Source organism: Anolis carolinensis, chromosome 2 (assembly GCF_035594765.1).
Source record: "Anolis carolinensis isolate JA03-04 chromosome 2, rAnoCar3.1.pri, whole genome shotgun sequence".
Taxonomy (NCBI): domain Eukaryota; kingdom Metazoa; phylum Chordata; class Lepidosauria; order Squamata; family Dactyloidae; genus Anolis; species Anolis carolinensis.
In genome coordinates, this window is record NC_085842.1 from 186,743,348 (window position 1) to 186,761,181 (window position 17,834).

General features: G+C 42.9%; 1 protein-coding gene across 8 annotated transcripts in view; it reads left to right on the forward strand.

Moving 5' to 3' along the window:
• Positions 1–17,834, forward strand: part of trip10 (thyroid hormone receptor interactor 10) — a 274,634-nt gene that overhangs the window by 203,516 nt on the left and 53,284 nt on the right. For all 8 annotated transcript variants that reach the window (XM_062974102.1, XM_062974103.1, XM_062974100.1 and 5 more), the window contains one exon: positions 11,679–11,735. In XM_062974102.1, coding sequence (XP_062830172.1) covers positions 11,679–11,735 — 57 coding nt within the window. The remainder of the gene's footprint in view (positions 1–11,678; positions 11,736–17,834) is intronic.

A 17,834-nucleotide genomic window follows, 5' to 3' on the forward strand; every position in this document is an offset into this window, starting at 1 on the left:
TCCTTTTGTGCCGCTTCTCGGAATCTTAGACCCCGCTGTTCTTTTGGGAGGAAAGGAAGGGAGCCACGTTCACACGGGAGGCGCCTCGGCTTCCCTTTCCCTGGATAGAATTAAAGGGATTTCTTTTTTTTTTTTTTTGGGGGGGGGGGGGAGGCTCTGAAGAAGGGATGGATGGGTCTCCTCCCAAGTCAGGCACCTGTTGAGCTGCACACGCTCAGGGAGAGCAGATAGTCTATTAGGTACAGATATATCTATCTATCTATCTACCTACCTATTTACCTACCTGTCTTTCTACCTACCTACCTACCTACCTATTTATCTATCTACCTACCTATCTATCCATCTATTTACCTACCTGTCTTTCTATCTATCTATCTATCTATCTATCTATCTATCTATCTATCTATCTATCTATCTACCTATTTACCTACCTGTCTTTCTATCTATCTACCTACCTATTTGTCTATCTACCTACCTATCTATCTATCTATTTACCTACCTGTCTTTCTATCTATCATCTATCTATCTATCTATCTATCTATCTACCTATTTATCTGTCTATCTATCTATCTATCTATCTATCTACCTATTTATCTGTCTATCTATCTATCTATCTATCTATCTATCTATCTACCTACCTGTCTTTCTATCTATCTATCTATCTATCTATCTATCTATCTACCTATTTATCTGTCTATCTATCTATCTATCTATCTATCTATCTATCTATCTATCTACCTATTTATCTGTCTATCTATCTATCTATCTACCTATTTATCTATCTATCTATCTATCTACCTACCTGTCTTTCTATCTATCTATCTATCTATCTATCTATCTATCTATCTATCTATCTACCTATTTATCTGTCTATCTATCTATCTATCTATCTATCTACCTATTTATCTGTCTATCTATCTATCTATCTATCTATCTACCTACCTACCTACCTGTCTTTCTATCTATCTATCTATCTATCTATCTAGTATCTACCTACCTACTTATTTGTCTATCTATCTATCTATCTATCTATCTATCTATCTATCTATCTACCCATTTACCTGTCTGTCTGTCTATCTATCTATCTATCTATCTATCTATCTACCTATTTACCTGTCTGTCTGTCTGTCTGTCTGTCTGTCTATCTATCTATCTATCTATCTATCTATCTATCTATCTATCTACCTACCTATTTACCTGTCTGTCTGTCTGTCTGTCTGTCTGTCTGTCTATCTATCTATCTATCTATCTACCTATCTATCTACCTACCTATTTACCTACCTGTCTGTCTTGTCTGTCTACCTACCTACCTACCTATTTATCTACCTACCTACCTACCTGTCTGTCTGTCTGTCTGTCTATCTATCTATCTATCTATCTATCTATCTATCTATTTATCTACCTACCTACTTATCTATCTATCTATCTACCTACCTACCTACCTACCTGTCTATCTATCTATCTATCTATCTATTTATTTATCTACCCACCTACTTACCTACCTGTCTGTCTGTCTGTCTGTCTATCTATCTATCTATCTATCTATCTATCTACCTACCTATTTACCTACCTGTCTGTCTTGTCTGTCTATCTACCTACCTACCTACTTACCTACCTACCTATTTATCTACCTACCTACCTACCTGTCTGTCTGTCTAATTATCTATCTATCTATCTATCTACCTACTTATCTATCTATCTATCTATCTATCTATCTATCTATTTATCTACCTACCTACCTACTTACCTACCTGTCTATCTATCTATCTATCTATCTATCTATCTATCTATCTACCTACCTATTTATCTACCTACCTACTTACCTATGTATTTATCTACTTACCTGTCTGTCTGTCTATCTATCTATCTATCTATCTATCTATCTATCTATCTGTCTGTTTATCTACCTACCTACTTACCTACCTGTCTTTCTATCTATCTATCTATCTATCTATCTATCTATCTATCTATCTATCTACCTGCCTATCTATCTATCTATCTATCTATCTATCTATCTATCTATCTATCTATCTATCTAAAAGAATATCTGTCTGTCTAATAGAATATATACTATATGTGTCTAGCTAATAGAATATATGTACCTCTCTCTGTTAGAAAATATGTTATGTGTATGTATCTACCAATCTCTCTATCTCAGAATATATTATCTATTTATCTATTACATATATCTAATAGAAAATATTATATATCTAAGTATCTATCTAATAGAATATATACTCTATCTATGTATCTATTAGAATATATACCATGTGTCTGTCTGTCTATCAATCTATCATCTATCTATTATCATCATTATCATTATTATAATCATTATTATCACTCTTATAATTATCAGTATTATCATTATCGTAATCATCATTATTCCTTATTAGCTTGAATGCAGTGTGGCTTCACTTGAACTGCCCTTCTGGGAGTTGTAGTTTTACTAGGTGAGCAAGGAGTCTACTCTGAATGTAGCTCAATGATGCAAGAGTAAGGTTGCATCTACACTGTGGTACGAATGCAGTTTGACACCACTTGAACTGCTGTGGGATCCTGGGAGCTGTAGTTTGGCGGAGAAGGCTCAAGGCCTTGTCGAACTGCAACTCCTAGGATCCCGTAGTCTTGAGTTCAAAGTGGTGCCAAACTGCATTAATTCTACAGTGTAGATCAGGGGTCCCCAAACTAAGGCCCGGGGGCCGGATGCGGCCCATCGAAGCCATTTATCCAGCCCCCACGGCACAAGGGCAGAAGGGGTTGGGCTAAATGACCAAGGGTCCTCTTCTTCTCTTAAAACCCTTATTATTATTATTATTATTATTATTATTTGAAACACAACAAGATGAGTCCACAGCAGACTCTGTTCTGGCTGTTATATTGGATCATATGTCGGACACTTCCCAAGTGTCTAGGACTGTGTGATGTATCGGCGAAAAATGTGTGCAGATCCCAGTATGGTGGCCTTCTGCAGCTGGCAGGTGGTAGTTTTATCAGTACCGATTGTGTTTAAGTGCAGGCCAAGGTCTTTAGGCACTGCACCCAGTGTGCTGATCACCACTGGGACCACCTTGACTGGCTTGTGCCAGAGTCTTTGTAATTTGATCTTTAAATCCTCATATCGTGTCAGCTTTTCCAGTTGTTTCTCCTCAATCCTTCTGTCACCTGGGATTGCAACATCAACAATCCATACTTTGTTTTTTAACGCGATTGTGAGGTCAGGAGTATTGTGTTCCAATACCCTGTATTATTATTATTATTATTATTATTATTATTATTATTATTATTATCAACAACATTGAGGCTGGGTGGACATCTGTCAGGGATGCTTTGCTTGTGCTTTTGGTGCAGAGAGGCAGAAGAGGGTTGGACTAAATGGCTGAAAGGGTCTCTGCCAACCCTCTTTTTTATTTTTATTGTTGTTACTATTATTATTAATTATTATTATTGCTCAGTGGCCAAATATAGTCTGGCCCTCCAACGGTCCAAAGGATCGTGAACTGGCCCCCTGTTTAAAAAGTTTGGGGACCCCTGCTCCAGCGGGTCTCTAAATCGGTTCTCCAGTGCAGCTAGAAATTGGGGCACTGATCTCAAGCACGGGTCACGCCTGGCATGTAATTGCACATACCAGCTGGCCGCCCCTCTTTTGAGGGTATTCCCAATGGCCCGAATCATGCTTCCTTCGGAGGGGAATGTGTGCGCATTGTCCTCCATGTATCCTCTGATGCCAATGAGGAAAAAGTTCAGCTCGGACGATTCCCCTCCGTATTTCAGTTTAAGCTCCTCTCTCCTAGGCATCCATTCTGCGGCTCGTTGCCTCTGCATGGGCGGCCTGGGGAGGGGTTGCATCAGGTTCCCCTGAGCCGTCCCTTTGACCACGCCGCGCCCCAGCCCAGCGGTCGTCCCCCGCGGCCCCCGGACCTCCGCTGCTGCCATCGGCCCTTCCAGCCATCTAAACGTAGGCCCCGCGCTTCGTCTTCCCTCATCGGGCGGTGCATCCTCCCCATCTCCATGGGTCTCCGGCTCCTCTCCGCCTTCCTCTACCAACCCACTGGACCCGATCCCTGGTCCTATCGGTATTTCGACCCCGACGCCAATTCGGGGGGTGGGGAGTCCTGCTGGAGTTGGCGGTCTCAGAGTCCCCAAGGCTCGCTGGCGATCCACCTCGCGCCCCATCCTTTCTCGGAACTCCAGTTCCTGCCAGTACTCCTCATCTCCGTCTCCGCCTGCTGCCGCTGGGCTCTGCGTTGATGCACGCTGGCCCCTTTGGCCCCAAGCCTCTTCCTCGCACGGCTCCCTTTCGGCCCCGTATTGGGTGGGCCCCCTCTGGAGATTCTCCTCCAACAACGGCCCCAACCTTCCCACGGTTTCCGACAGCCGGGACAGGTTGGTCTCCAGGATGGATAACCGTAGAGCCACGGTCTCCGGCATGCTCCCTCCGGACCCCCAACTGGTCTCTGCAGCCGCTGAGATGCCTCTCCCTCCTCTGGGGATCCTCTGAGTCACTCCATTCGGTCTGGGGTAGCCGGTAGAGGAAGCGATGGCCTGTAGCGTTTCCTCTCCCAGCGGCCGAACATCTGGCAAGGGCCCCTCTGCCCCCTTCGGGCTCCGATCGCCCCCTCCACTCATTATCACTTCACTGCGACTCCGCAGGAGGGTGAGAATGGGATTCTCGACTTAATGTCACGCTTACTTCAAACGACCAGCATGAACACAGACCAAAGGTAGCTGTTATCAAAACCAATCTTTATTGAAGAACACACGACTTGGGAAAAGTCGAGAATGACATAATGTTTACACACAATCATTTTTATCACCTTTGCTACAACGTCACACCACACGTAAATATCATCACCAAACCCCACCCCACATATCACATTACTACCACTACAACACCAACTATTCATTAAAGCTGTTTTGATTCTCACTCCAAAAGTTCCCATGCTCCGGTGCCAGGTGTCTGCATGAGCTATCGGGGAGTGCTTGTTGTTATGGCTCCGATTCCAGAGCTTGCAGACTCAGCTCTGGGAATTGGCTCCATGACACCCATGAGGAGATCCGCTGAGCCCAATCCGACTCTGCGGCTCCATGAGTGGAGCCCACACTGGGAAATTCCATGGGGGCCCCATCTAAGCAGCTGCCGGCCAAAAAGAGGGCTCCACAATGTTCCTCCTCTTCAGCGTTCTCCAAGAAGGATGTCCCATCTTCCTTGGTGACATCCTCTTGACGCTCATCTCCTATCCAACCAGCCCAGGCTAGGAGGTTACCTTCCCAGTCTCCGACTTGCCAGTTGCCAGACGGCGAATTGCAGGACTCACCCCACCACTCCTCTCAAACAGTGGTCAGGGTCTCAGTTCCCCAAACTCGAGCTCAACAACTGCAAGCCCGCCAGGAACTTTTCCCACCCTCCACAACTGCGGAGAGGGGGCGACAGACAACCCACCTTGCCAGAGCGGCCTTGGCCTTGTCTCCTCTTTGATCCCCTCAAGGTTCAGGCAAAAGCTCCCCCAGCTACCCTGCTCCCTTGTCCAGAGCGGCCCTGGCCTCCAAGCAACCAGCTGCCTCGGCCGTGAGCCATCCCCTCCCACAGCGTCCAGACCCACAAGCAGCGTCTCCTCTTCGATCCCCTCAAGGGACCGAGGACGATGACCAAGATGGCGATCTAGCAGAATCCATACATTTGGATTCAGTGCTCTCTCTCAGACTTGATCTATCGCCTGCACTGGAGGCGAACGAAGGGCAGGCCTTCTGAACTTGCTGCCCTTCGTATCGACGAACCCTACCTTCGATTCCATCACGACCGGGCGGTTTTGAGGATGGACATCATCTTTCTGCCCAAGGTGGACTCTGCTTTTCATGTCAATGAGGACATTGTTCTTCCTTCCTTTTTTCAAAACTCAACCTCTACATTAGAAAAGAGGTTACATCTCCTGGATGTCAGGAGGGCGTTACTGTTCTGTAGGGACAGGACACATTCTACCAGGAAAACTCCCAGGCTCTTCGTGTCCTATGCCCCCAACAGATTGGGAGATCCGCTCTCCTCCCAAAGACTATTCCATTGGATTGCCTCCACTATTGAATACCAGCTTGCTCACTGCCCCCCCCATCCCCCTCGGTTAAGCCGAGGTCCACCAGGGCGTTAGCTACCTCGACAGCCTTCCTGAGAGGGCTTCCTCTGGACTCTATCTGTAAAGCTGCCGTATGGGCTACACCTCTCACCATCGAATAGACTCGAATAGAGATTACTCTTTGGCAGATCAGTCCTGTCCACCTGTCTTCCATAACCTTGTCGCTTCCCCTCCACAAGGACTCAAAAGTTGTGTAACGAAACAAACTTTATTATTTCTTTAAGAGTATATGCAATGTTGTTCAATCGCTCTTCTGCTATGTAACTAGTGGTTATTCACAGAGTACACGAAGAAAAAGGACAGGTTGCTTACCTGTAACCATGTTTCTTCGAGTATTACTCTGTGAATCCACACAATCCCACCCTTCCTCACCTCTGGCAAACCTCTCCCTTTCTCATTGCCTTAGTGGCGAAGGAACTGGGGAGCTGGCGCCAGGGGCTGGCTTTTATGCCCTCTGGGGAGAGGGGAGGAGTTACCGCCAAAATTTAAAAGATTCAGCTTGGAAGATTTTCTGTAGAGATAAATGCAGGCGCATTTATCTCCACTAGTGTGCATTCACAGAGTAACACTCGAAGAAACATGGTTACAGGTAAGCAACCTGTCCTTATTATGTATCACATTTATTTGGGAGAACTGAGTGGTGGTGAGGGGTTGTCCTTTTTCACAAAGCAAAATGACAGTGATACAAAAAAGGGATAAATTCCTTCTAGGAAACAATCTCTCTGAGAATTAAGTTTTGCTAGCTTAGTTGTGAGCCAAAGTCAGGGTCTAATTCAGATATGGGCAAACTTGGGCCTACCAGCTGTTAGGATTTGTGGGAGTTGAAGCCCAAAACATCTGAAGGGCCAAAGTTTGATCATGTCTGGTCTAATTGCACACATTTGCATATGTTGTGGAATTTCATTCTGCTGAGAGACAAATGGGAAGTTAAATAAAAGCGTAGCTAGTCCATATCATGTTTTCTACAGCAGCCAACTAGGATGCTTTCATGGCCCCATTTGTGAGGCTTCCCGGGGCAAAAGCCCCATCCTGTTCTTGCTCCCAAGAACTGATGTTCAGGGGCCTCCTGCCTCTAAACCTGACGGCAACACATTATAACTATAATTAAGAATTTATACAAGCTGTTGGAATTTAAACCCAAGACCCATCTTCTGGCAGGCTTACCCAGTCAACTTTCAATTTATATTTATATGATTTATATTTTATGGTTTCTATATGTCAATTCCGTATCTGTATTTGGTGCAATTTTTTTATATTTGTGTGTTTTTATCTATGTAATTTATTGCATATATGTTATGTTCATATGTTTTTAACTTTGTTGCACCCCGCCTTGAGCCATTGGGAGAGGCGTATAATAATAATAATAATAATAATAATAATAATAATAATAATAATAATAATAATTCCCATGGGTTTTCTAACCTCCATTTAAAACCATTTAAGTTGATGGCCATCTACACATTTTTGTAGCAGCAAAATCTGTAGATTTACTGTGCACTGTGTGAAGAGATACTCCATTTTTTGTCCTAAATCTTTTGTCAGTCAACTTCTCTTAGAAAGCTGTGGATAATGCTTTACTTATCAGTGTCTGCCCATTTCCAATATGAGGATAAGATGGTAAAATTTTTGTTGGAGAGGATATATTATAGAACCACAGAAAAGTAAAGTCGGCTTAAGATAGGCTGTACGGCACACTACCTTCCAGATATTGTTGGTCTGAAGCTTGGCATCCATAACTTTTACTTATATTGGCTGAGGTAAATTGAAGTGCCCATTTGGCAAACAATCAGAGGCCTGCAAATTGCCTAAATCTGGATTGATCCTGCAGCATATTTCTAGTTTCATCATTTCTTCTACAAAAAGAAATCTTAGATGCTGCAATGAATCATTCTGACCAGGAGGTCATGAGTTCGAGGCCCGCTCGGAGCCTATGTTTGTCTTGTCTTTGTTTTATGTTAAAAGGCATTGAATGTTTGCCTATATGTGTAATGTGATCCACCCTGAGTCCCCTTCGGGGTGAAGAAGGGCGGAATATAAATGCTGTAAATAAATAAATAATAAATAAACACAGGTGGGCAGCTGCAAGGGGGGGATTCTCTCCCACTGCTCCGTCTAGCAGTCCAAATTTCAGTTCACTTCAAAAAGTGGCACATCACTTCTGATAGGCATTTTAGTCCTTCAAGAGCTGGGCATGTTTAGCCTGCAGAAGAGAAAGCTGAAAAGGAGACATGATAGCCATGTATAAATATGTGAGGGGAAGTCATAGGGAGGAGGGAGCTGCCCTGGAGACTAGGATGCAGAACAATGGCTTTAAACAACAGGAAAGGAGATTCCACCTGAACATCAGGAATAACTTCCTCACTGTGAGAGCTGTTCAGCAGTGGAACTCTCTGCCCTGGAGTGCGGTGGAGGCTCCTTCTTTGGAGGCTTTTAAGCAGAGGCTGGATGGCTATCTGTCTTTGAATGTGATTTCCTGCTTCTTGGCAGGGGGTTGGACAGGATGGGTCTCTTCCAATTCTATGATTCTATGATTCATTTTGAGTTTTGGGGGGCTCCAGAGAAGGGCTTCTTGAGACTCCTCCCCCCCAGAAATTTTTACATGACCCCAAGAATATGAGTACATAAAATAGTATAAAATCAAGCATTTACTGGTAACAAATCAGTATTTTCAGCGCTCTTCCAACAGGCTTTCGGAGAATGAATTCCCCATCCCCATGATAGACCTTATATCTGTGACCATTTCCTCATCCACTGCACTTTATCTTGCCCTATCAGTTACAGGGTCCACCTCTCCCAAGTTGCTCTCTTATTGACGGTTGCACTGAATCAACTACCTCGTGTTATAATACTCGCTTGTTGCACTTTGCCCAGTTCGTTTTTACCCCCTCTACTTGGGTGGCAAATCCATATTTTAGTATGACTATCATTTTATACTTTTGTTATGTTTAGAGTGTTGAATGTTAATATCGGTGTCTGTATTTTTTTGTTGATGTTTTATTTGGTTTGCTGTTTTTATTCGTGCTTGGCCCCATGTAAGCCGCACCGAGTCCCTTCGGGGAGATGGAGGCCGGGGTATAAAAATAAAGTATTATTATTATTATTATTATTATTATTATTATTATTATTATTGCTAAACAGACTGATTTTTCTTTTATGAAATACAGCTGAAGAATCTTCTGCAGAGTCCAATGTATGCAATGCACAACAGATGTAACTGACTAAAATAGTCACTACATGACATTCAGAAACCCATTACTGTTGCCAAATTTTTCATGATCCAAACATTGAGTTAAGAGGTTAGGATCCACAGTTTAAGAAACAGTGGTATAAAGTATTTGCAGGTGGGTTTAAGATCATTTTTCAGGTTGAAATTATTTCAGAATCAATGCAGATAGACAGAAAGACAGACACTTTATTGTGGATTCTGTTATTACACTTTGAGCTTTCAAGGGATGCATTTTTTTTCTTTTTAAGATTGTCAGTATCCTTTTAAAGGAAAACGTAGACAGAGTAGAAGAAAAAATATCCACATTCTCCAGATGAATGCTTTTGATAGAGTGGGCTTTCTTTTTTCTTTTGTGCCTTATTGTTGCTTCTGCTGGTCCTAAGGCTAAACTGAAAGGAAGGCAAAAGCATTTCCCCCTGTGTGGCTGATAAAGTTGCAATGGCTATCTTATCCCACTTCTTCACTGATAGTTGGTCTCAAGGCAGCTTATAATCTTAAAAAAATATTAAATTAGATTAAAATATATACAAAAACTTCAATAAAATGTGAGAGGCATTACTAAAACACATTTAAATATTAAAAGCTCTACCTATCACAACACAATTAAAATCAGATGTTTAGTTCAATAAAACATAATGACTCATCAGGAGAAAGACAGCAGAAAAGAGTCAAGGTAACCTCCCAAGGAAGAAGCTTCCATAATCCAAGTGCAACCCAGTTACTATATGCAGGTTCCTTTTTGCCCCTTCCTTATTTTTATTAGACTCAAATCTTTTGGTTCTTTTTCTTTTCCCAGTCTTGTACTTAACATTTCACACTTGAGTTTTCTTAGAATCATAGAGTTAGAAGACACCGTATGGGCCATCCAATCCAACCTCCAACCACACAGGAAAAGCACAATCAAAGTACCTCCGACAGATAGGCATGCATACTCTGTTTAAAAGCTTCCAAAGAAGGAGCCTCCACCTCTCTCTGAGGCAGAAAATTCCACTGTTGAATCAGGAAGTTCTTCCTAATGTTCAGATGGAATCTCCTTCTTTGTAATTTGAACCCATTGCTCAGAGTCCTAGTTTCCAGGGCAGCAGAAAACAAGCCTGCTCCCTTTTCTTATGACATCCTCTCAACCTTGTCATGTCTCCTCTCAACCTTGTCTTCTGCGGACTAAACATAGACAGTTCTTTAAGACGCTCCTCATAGGAATTCATGGTCTCCAGACCTTTGATCATTTTAGTTGCCCTCCTCTCAACACCTTCCAGCTTGTCAATTTAAACTGTGGTGACCAGAATTGGACACAATATTCTGGGTGAGGTCTAACCAAAGCCGAATGGAGAGGCACCATGACGTCCTTCGTCATGGATTTTTAGCTGCTGCATCTCACTGTTGGCTCATGTTCAACTTGTTGTCCACAAAGACTCCAAGATCTTTCTCTCATGGACTGTTGTCAAGCCAGGCATCACCCATTCCGTATCTTAGCATTTCATTTTTTCTGCCTAAATGTGGTATCTTACATTTGTCTCTTTGTTGAAATTCATTTTGTTAGTTTTAGCCCAGCTCTCTAATCTGTTGAGGTCATTTTGAATTTATCTCCTGCCCTCTGGAGTATTAGCTATCCCTCTTAATTTAGTGCCATCTGCAAACTTGATAAGCACACCCTCTAAGCCTTCATCTAAGTCATTAATAAAGATGTTGAACAGTACCAATCCCAGTACCGAACCCCGCAGCACTCCACTAGTCACTTTTTCCAGGATGAAGAGAAGTCATTGGTTAGCACTCTTTGGGTTCGGTCGCTTACCCAATTACAGATTCACTTAATAGTATCATTACGTAGTCCACATTTGACTAGTTTGTTTGCAAGAAAGTCATGGGGAACCTTGTTAAAGGTCTTACTGAAATCAAGATATGCTACATCCACATGATTATAACTTGGGAAAAACCATAATGTGATGGTGTGATACCTATCTGATATTGCTGAAAATTGGTTGTTACAAATCATTATGCATTTAAGTAAATCTTTGTCACATTTGAAATTAATAGTCGTTGGGTCTGTATATTGGAATTTCCCCTAATTATTTTGATTCAAGCAGCTTCTTGAAATATCTCAAAAGATGTTATTCATTTTTTCACCTATTTGACCTACCAGTCTTCTTATGCAACAAAACTGGAAGGATTAAGTGACGAAGTGGAGCTGACGAAGGAAGGCTGGAACTTATATGTAATATAATTAATGTCAGTCCTAGGGAATGGAATTAGGAACAAATACATGGTTCAGTTTGTGGTTTCTCTTCAAGTTATATATTCATTCATACTTTCTCTCTTTCTTTTTGTAGGAACCTTGTAAAAAAGCATCTCCCCAAGAGAACCACACGAGAAGATCCAGAGTCAAAGTAGGAAGCTTGATTTGTTCACACATATGTTAATTTGACTCTTTCTGAACTTTCTTTTAACAAACCCTGGGCTAACTATTGGCTCTTCTTAGTCAGGATTGTGGCATATAGAAGGAAGTCCATGATCACCTTCGATTGCTCAGTATTTTCTGCTGTCTCAAGGCTGTTGCTCCCAGAAATGGCTACAGAAAGTAAATTATCTCTCTAAAGCACACACTTTCACTAGTAATGCTGTTTTGTGCAATTTGTTACATAGCATGAATATGACATGGATACAAGTGCAAACTGTATGAAACATATATAACTGGAGTACACCTCCTGAATGCATTTACAGTGACAGACAAGAAAGACGAAAAAAAATGTAACATCTAAAAAAGTATCATTATTGCATAATAAGAAACAAAGATTAGCAACATATTGACAGTTAATTTCCTCCCTGCTTTCTTCCCGTAGTTAGAATTTTGAAGGCTTGCTGTTTAGTTGCATTGTGTTTTTACAATGCTGTACTGTACACTGCTTTGGATCCCATGTTGGAAGAAAGGCAGGAAATTAAGCAAATAAAATGCCTGATCCCAGAGGTTTTATTTAGACACCACAGTGTTGATAACATGCTGAGCCAACTTTGGTGTAGTAGTTTGAGCATTTAACTATGACTCTAGAGACCAGGGTTTGAATTCCCGCTCAGCCATAGAAACTCCAAAGTGACTCTCTCAGCTCCAGGGGAAGGCAAAGGAAAACTCCTTGTGGACAAATGTTGTCAAGAAAACTTCGGGATATTTGCCCCCATAAGTCAGAAATTATTGGAAGGTGTAGAACAATAGCATATCTTCAGTGAATTTGTCTACCTATTTTTATATTATCTAAGCTTATTGCTGTACCATGTTGCAGTGCAAAATAAATTAAGCATTGTATAACAAAGGGCTTTTTTTGCCAGTAGATTCAAAATAGACAAATTGATCTTGTTAGATGACATGTATATGACTCTGAAGACTTTTTTCCATCTTCCTTTTCCTATGATGAAAAAACCTTATAAACAGTTCACATTTCCTCCACTAGCCATCTTGTTTTCCAAACTAGCCCCTTCTTTCAAATGCTTTGTGATTTACTCATGTGAAGGAGTCCTTTTCTAGTCTTTTTTTTTTTTTTTTTTTTTTGCATCTTTTCTGACTTCGTGATATCCTTTCTGACAAGGGCCAATGTGAACTGTTCTAGATGTAACTACAGCATAGATTTGTGTTATGCTCTCATTTTTCTGAATAGCCCCCAGTAAGCAATTTTTCACTTTCATAGAATCATAGAATCATAGAATAGTAGAGTTGGAAGAGACCACATGGGCCATCTAGTCCAACCCCCTGCTAAGAAGCAGGAAATCGCATTCAAAGCACCCCCGACAGATGGCCATCCAGCCTCTGCTTAAAAGCCTCCAAGGAAGGAGCCTCCACCACGGCCCCGGGGAGAGAGTTCCACTGTCGAACAGCTCTCACAGTGAGGAAGTTCTTCCTGATGTTCAGGTGGAATCTCCTTTCCTGTAGTTTGAAGCCATTGTTCCGTGTCCTAGTCTGCAGGGCAGCAGAAAACAAGCTTGCTCCCTCTTCCCTATGACTTCCCTTCACGTATTTGTACATGGCTATCATGTCTCCTCTCAGCCTTCTCTTCTGCAGGCTAAACATGCCCAGCACTTTAAGCCGCTCCTCATAGGGCTTGTTCTCCAGACCCTTAATCATTTTAGTCGCCCTCCTCTGGACGCTTTCCAGCTTGTCAACATCTCCCTTCAACTGTGGTGCCCAAAATTGGACACAGTATTCCAGGTGTGGTCTGACCAAGGCAGAATAGAGGGGGAGCATAACTTCCCTGGATCTAGACGCTATTCCCCTATTGATGCAGGCCAGAATCCCATTGGCTTTTTTAGCAGCCGCATCACATTGTTGGCTCATGTTTAACTTGTTGTCCACGAGGACTCCAAGGTCTTTTTCACACACACTGCTGTCAAGCCAGGCGTCCCCCATTCTGTATCTTTGATTTCCATTTTTTCTGCCGAAGTGAAGTATCTTGCATTTGTCCCTGTTGAACTTCATTTTGTTAGTTTTGGCCCATCTCTCTAGTCTGTCAAGATCGTTTTGAATTCTGCTCCTGTCTTCTGGAGTGTTAGCTATCCCTCCCAGTTTTGTGTCGTCTGCAAACTTGATGATCGTGCCTTCTAACCCTTCGTCTAAGTCGTTAATAAAGATGTTGAACAGAACCGGGCCCAGGACGGAGCCCTGCGGCACTCCACTTGTCACTTCTTTCCATGATGAAGACGACGCATTGGTGAGCACCCTTTGGGTTCGTTCGCTTAGCCAATTACAGATCCACCTAACCGTAGTTTTGTCTAGCCCACATTTTACTAGTTTGTTTGCCAGAAGGTCGTGGGGGACTTTGTCGAAGGCCTTACTGAAATCCAGGTACGCTACATCCACAGCATTCCCTGTATCGACCCAACTCGTAACTCTATCGAAAAAAGAGATCAGATTAGTCTGGCATGACTTGTTTTTGGTAAATCCGTGTTGACTATTAGCAATGACCGCATTTGTTTCTAAGTGTTCGCAGACCACTTCCTTAATGATCTTTTCCAGAATTTTGCCTGGTATTGATGTGAGGCTGACCGGACGGTAATTGTTTGGGTCGTTCTTTTTTCCCTTCTTGAAGATAGGGACCACATTTGCCCTCCTCCAATCTGCTGGGACTTCTCCCGTTCTCCAAGAACTCTCGAAGATAATTGCCAGTGGTTCTGAAATAACTTCCGCTAGTTCCTTCAGTACTCTTGGGTGTAGCTGATCTGGCCCTGGGGACTTGAATTCGTTTAGAGAGGCCAAGTGTTCCTGGACAACTTGTTTCCCTATTTGGGGTTGGATTTCCCCCAATCCTTCGTCCATTCCGTGTTGCTGAGGTTGAAGATGGCTTTCTTTTTCTGAGAAGACCGAGGCAAAGAAGGCATTAAGTAGTTCTGCCTTTTCCTTGTCCCCTGTCGCCATCACCCCATCTTCTCCTTGCAATGGCCCTATCGCCTCCTTTTTCTGCCTTTTTCTACCAACGTAAGCAAAAAAGCCTTTTTTGTTGTTTTTTATGTCCCTGGCAAGCCTGAGCTCATTTTGCGCTTTAGCCTTGCGAACCTTTTCCCTACAGGTGTTGGCTATACGTTTGAATTCTTCTTTGGTGATTTCTCCCCTTTTCCACTTCTTGTGCATGTCACTTTTGAGCTTTAGCTCAGTTAGAAGTTCTTTGGACATCCATTCTGGCTTCTTTGCACTTGTCTTATTTTTCTTCTTTGTTGGCACTGTTTGCATTTGCGCCTTGAGTATTTCACTTTTGAAAAACTCCCATCCATCCTTAACTCCCTTGTTTTTTAATATCGGCGTCCATGGAATGCCGCTCAGTAATTCCTTCATTTTTTGGAAGTCAGCTCTCTTAAAGTCCAGAATGCGTGTTTGACTTGTCTTAGTTTCAGCATTCCTTTGTATTGCAAACTGCAGGAGCACATGGTCACTTGCCCCTAAGGATCCAACCACTTCAACTGTATTGATCAGGTCTTCCACATTTGTTAAGATTAGATCAAGAGTTGCTGATCCCCTTGTTGCCTCTTCTACCTTCTGGACCATAAAATTATCTGCAAGGCAAGTGAGGAATTTGTTGGACTTTGTACTCTTGGTTGAGTTTGTTTTCCAGCAGATATCGGGATAATTGAAATCGCCCATGACTACTATATCTCTTCTTTGTGCCTGTTTGGTCAGCTGTTGACAGAAGGCTTCATCAAGTCCTTCATCCTGACTCGGAGGTCTGTAGTAGACACCCACGACAAGATCTTTTTGAGTCCCGGTTCCCTTGATTCTTATCCAGATGCTTTCAAGCTGGTTTCCCGGATTACAGTCTTGTATTTCTTCTGCAACGTAACTGTTTTTGACATATAAAGCTACTCCCCCTCCTCTCCCCTTTGTTCTATTTCTGTGAAAGAGGTTATAGCCCTCAATGGTTAAATTCCAGTGATAGGAGTCATCCCACCAGGTTTCAGTGATGCCTATGACATCGTATGTGTGGTGCTGTGCTAGGAGTTGGAGTTCGTCTTGCTTATTTCCCATGCTCTGAGCATTAGTGTAAAGACATGTAAGCCCCTGTGACCTCCCCTCGAACTGTTTATTTGGGATTATTGTGCTCTCTGTACTTGGTCCTTGCTGTGTTTGTGCAGCCCTCCGTTTAGCCTTTCGGCGGTTCCCTGTGGTCGTGGGTAATATAGTGTTCGCCAGGCTGTTGTTCCCCTCCCCCAGTGGATCTAGTTTAAAGTGCGCCTGATGAGGTTTGTGAGTCTGTGTGCAAAAAGATGTTTTCCTACTTGTGTGAGATGCACCCCATCGCTTGCCAGTAGTCCATCCTCTTGGAAGAGTAGACCATGGTCAAGGAAGCCAAAATGCTCCTCTTGACACCATTTTCTGAGCCAGTTATTGACCTGTACTATTTTTCCGGCCCTTGTAGAGCCGTGTCCTACAACAGGGAGGAGGGATGAAAAGATCACATGTACATTATACAGTTTTAGCTTTGTTCCCAGAGCTCGAAAATCATTTGTGATCTTTTGAAAAGTATGCCTAGCGGTGTCATTGGTACCTACATGAATCAACATAAGGTGAGGAGGGTGATGGGGCTTTAGGAGCCTGCTGAGCCTCTGAGTGATATGGTGTATTTTTGCCCCCGGGAGGCAGCATGTTTCTCGAGCCATCCCATCCGGTCTGGAAATGATGGCTTCCGTTCCTCTAAGGAGGGAGTCACCTACTACCAAGACCTGTTTCCTTTGAGGATTGACAGGGTCCCTTTTGTGCAAGACAGTGTGTATGTCCCCTGAAGAGTGCTCCTGTTGAAGTGAATCATGTAGGTGTAAAGTGTTGTCCTCCTCCTCAACATCCCCAGTGCATTCATCAATGACAATCCATTGAGATACATCCGAGAGCCCATTACTCTCCCAAGGATGTTCCTGTTGCTCCTGGTCTATGATTGGGGATGGAGCATTTGCATGATTACATAAGTGTGACTGTGGTGATGCACTGTCCCCGTCAGGGCTATCCCCTGCGCATTGATCCAGGGTGGTCCACTGACTGGTATCTAAGAAACTGTGGTCCTCCACAAGATGTGTTTCCTGATTGTATGTTAATGATGTAAGAATTTCAAATCTGTTGTGTAAATGCAGCTGAGCAGAGGAGTTCTGCGGAGGCTGCGTGGTCCTGCGTCTCCTTCTATGGGTGACCTCCTTCCAAGCCTGAGGGTTGTCTACCTTTGAGTTGATCTCCCCATAAGATTCCTGATCATGGTCTTGGTCTTTCTCTGGACATTGTTGCTGTTTTTGCTCAGCCAGCCATTGTGATCCTAAAAGGTTTTACTTCACTAGTCACCACTACTTTGGAACAGTTTGATAGGTATAAACTGCCAAAACTGTGTTGTTTTGGTGCTTGGGTGTGGGAACATATTTGAGCCCTTGAATAGAGAGGGAATTGCTTTTAATATTGGTGACAACAGCCCCCAAAACTTGGGGTGGGATGCTGACTACAATCAGCAATAGCACCCAGGGCTGAAGAGGGAGACGAAAGGTATAAAATCCCTGGAGTTCATAGCTCTGGAAGGCAATGAAACTACATGCAATTACACTCAAGGCCTATGGACTGAATCTAACACTCCATGTCATTTTATGTGGCCCTCCAGATCCTGGAGTACAATTTTGGTATTCTGCATCATTAGACATCATGGAAGTTGTAGTGCATATTATCTGGAAGGCTGAAGTTTGTTCTGTTTAATCTGGATAGCAAGGTTTGAAATTAAGATACAAGGCTTGTGGTCATGTCTGACTTTAAAATGTCCTTTATCTTTTCTCCAACCACAAGAGTCATCAGGGCTGTTGGGTTACAATTCCAATTTTCCTCAGTTTGCATGGCAGATATCAAAAGTGATGGTAGATGTCGTTCAGTAATATCTATGGTTCCAGATTGGGTAAAAACAAAAGAGCACTGACCACTATGTAAAAATATTATAGTAGGCCCTCTGTATACACAGGTTCTTAATCCATGGAATACATGGCCCTTTGAA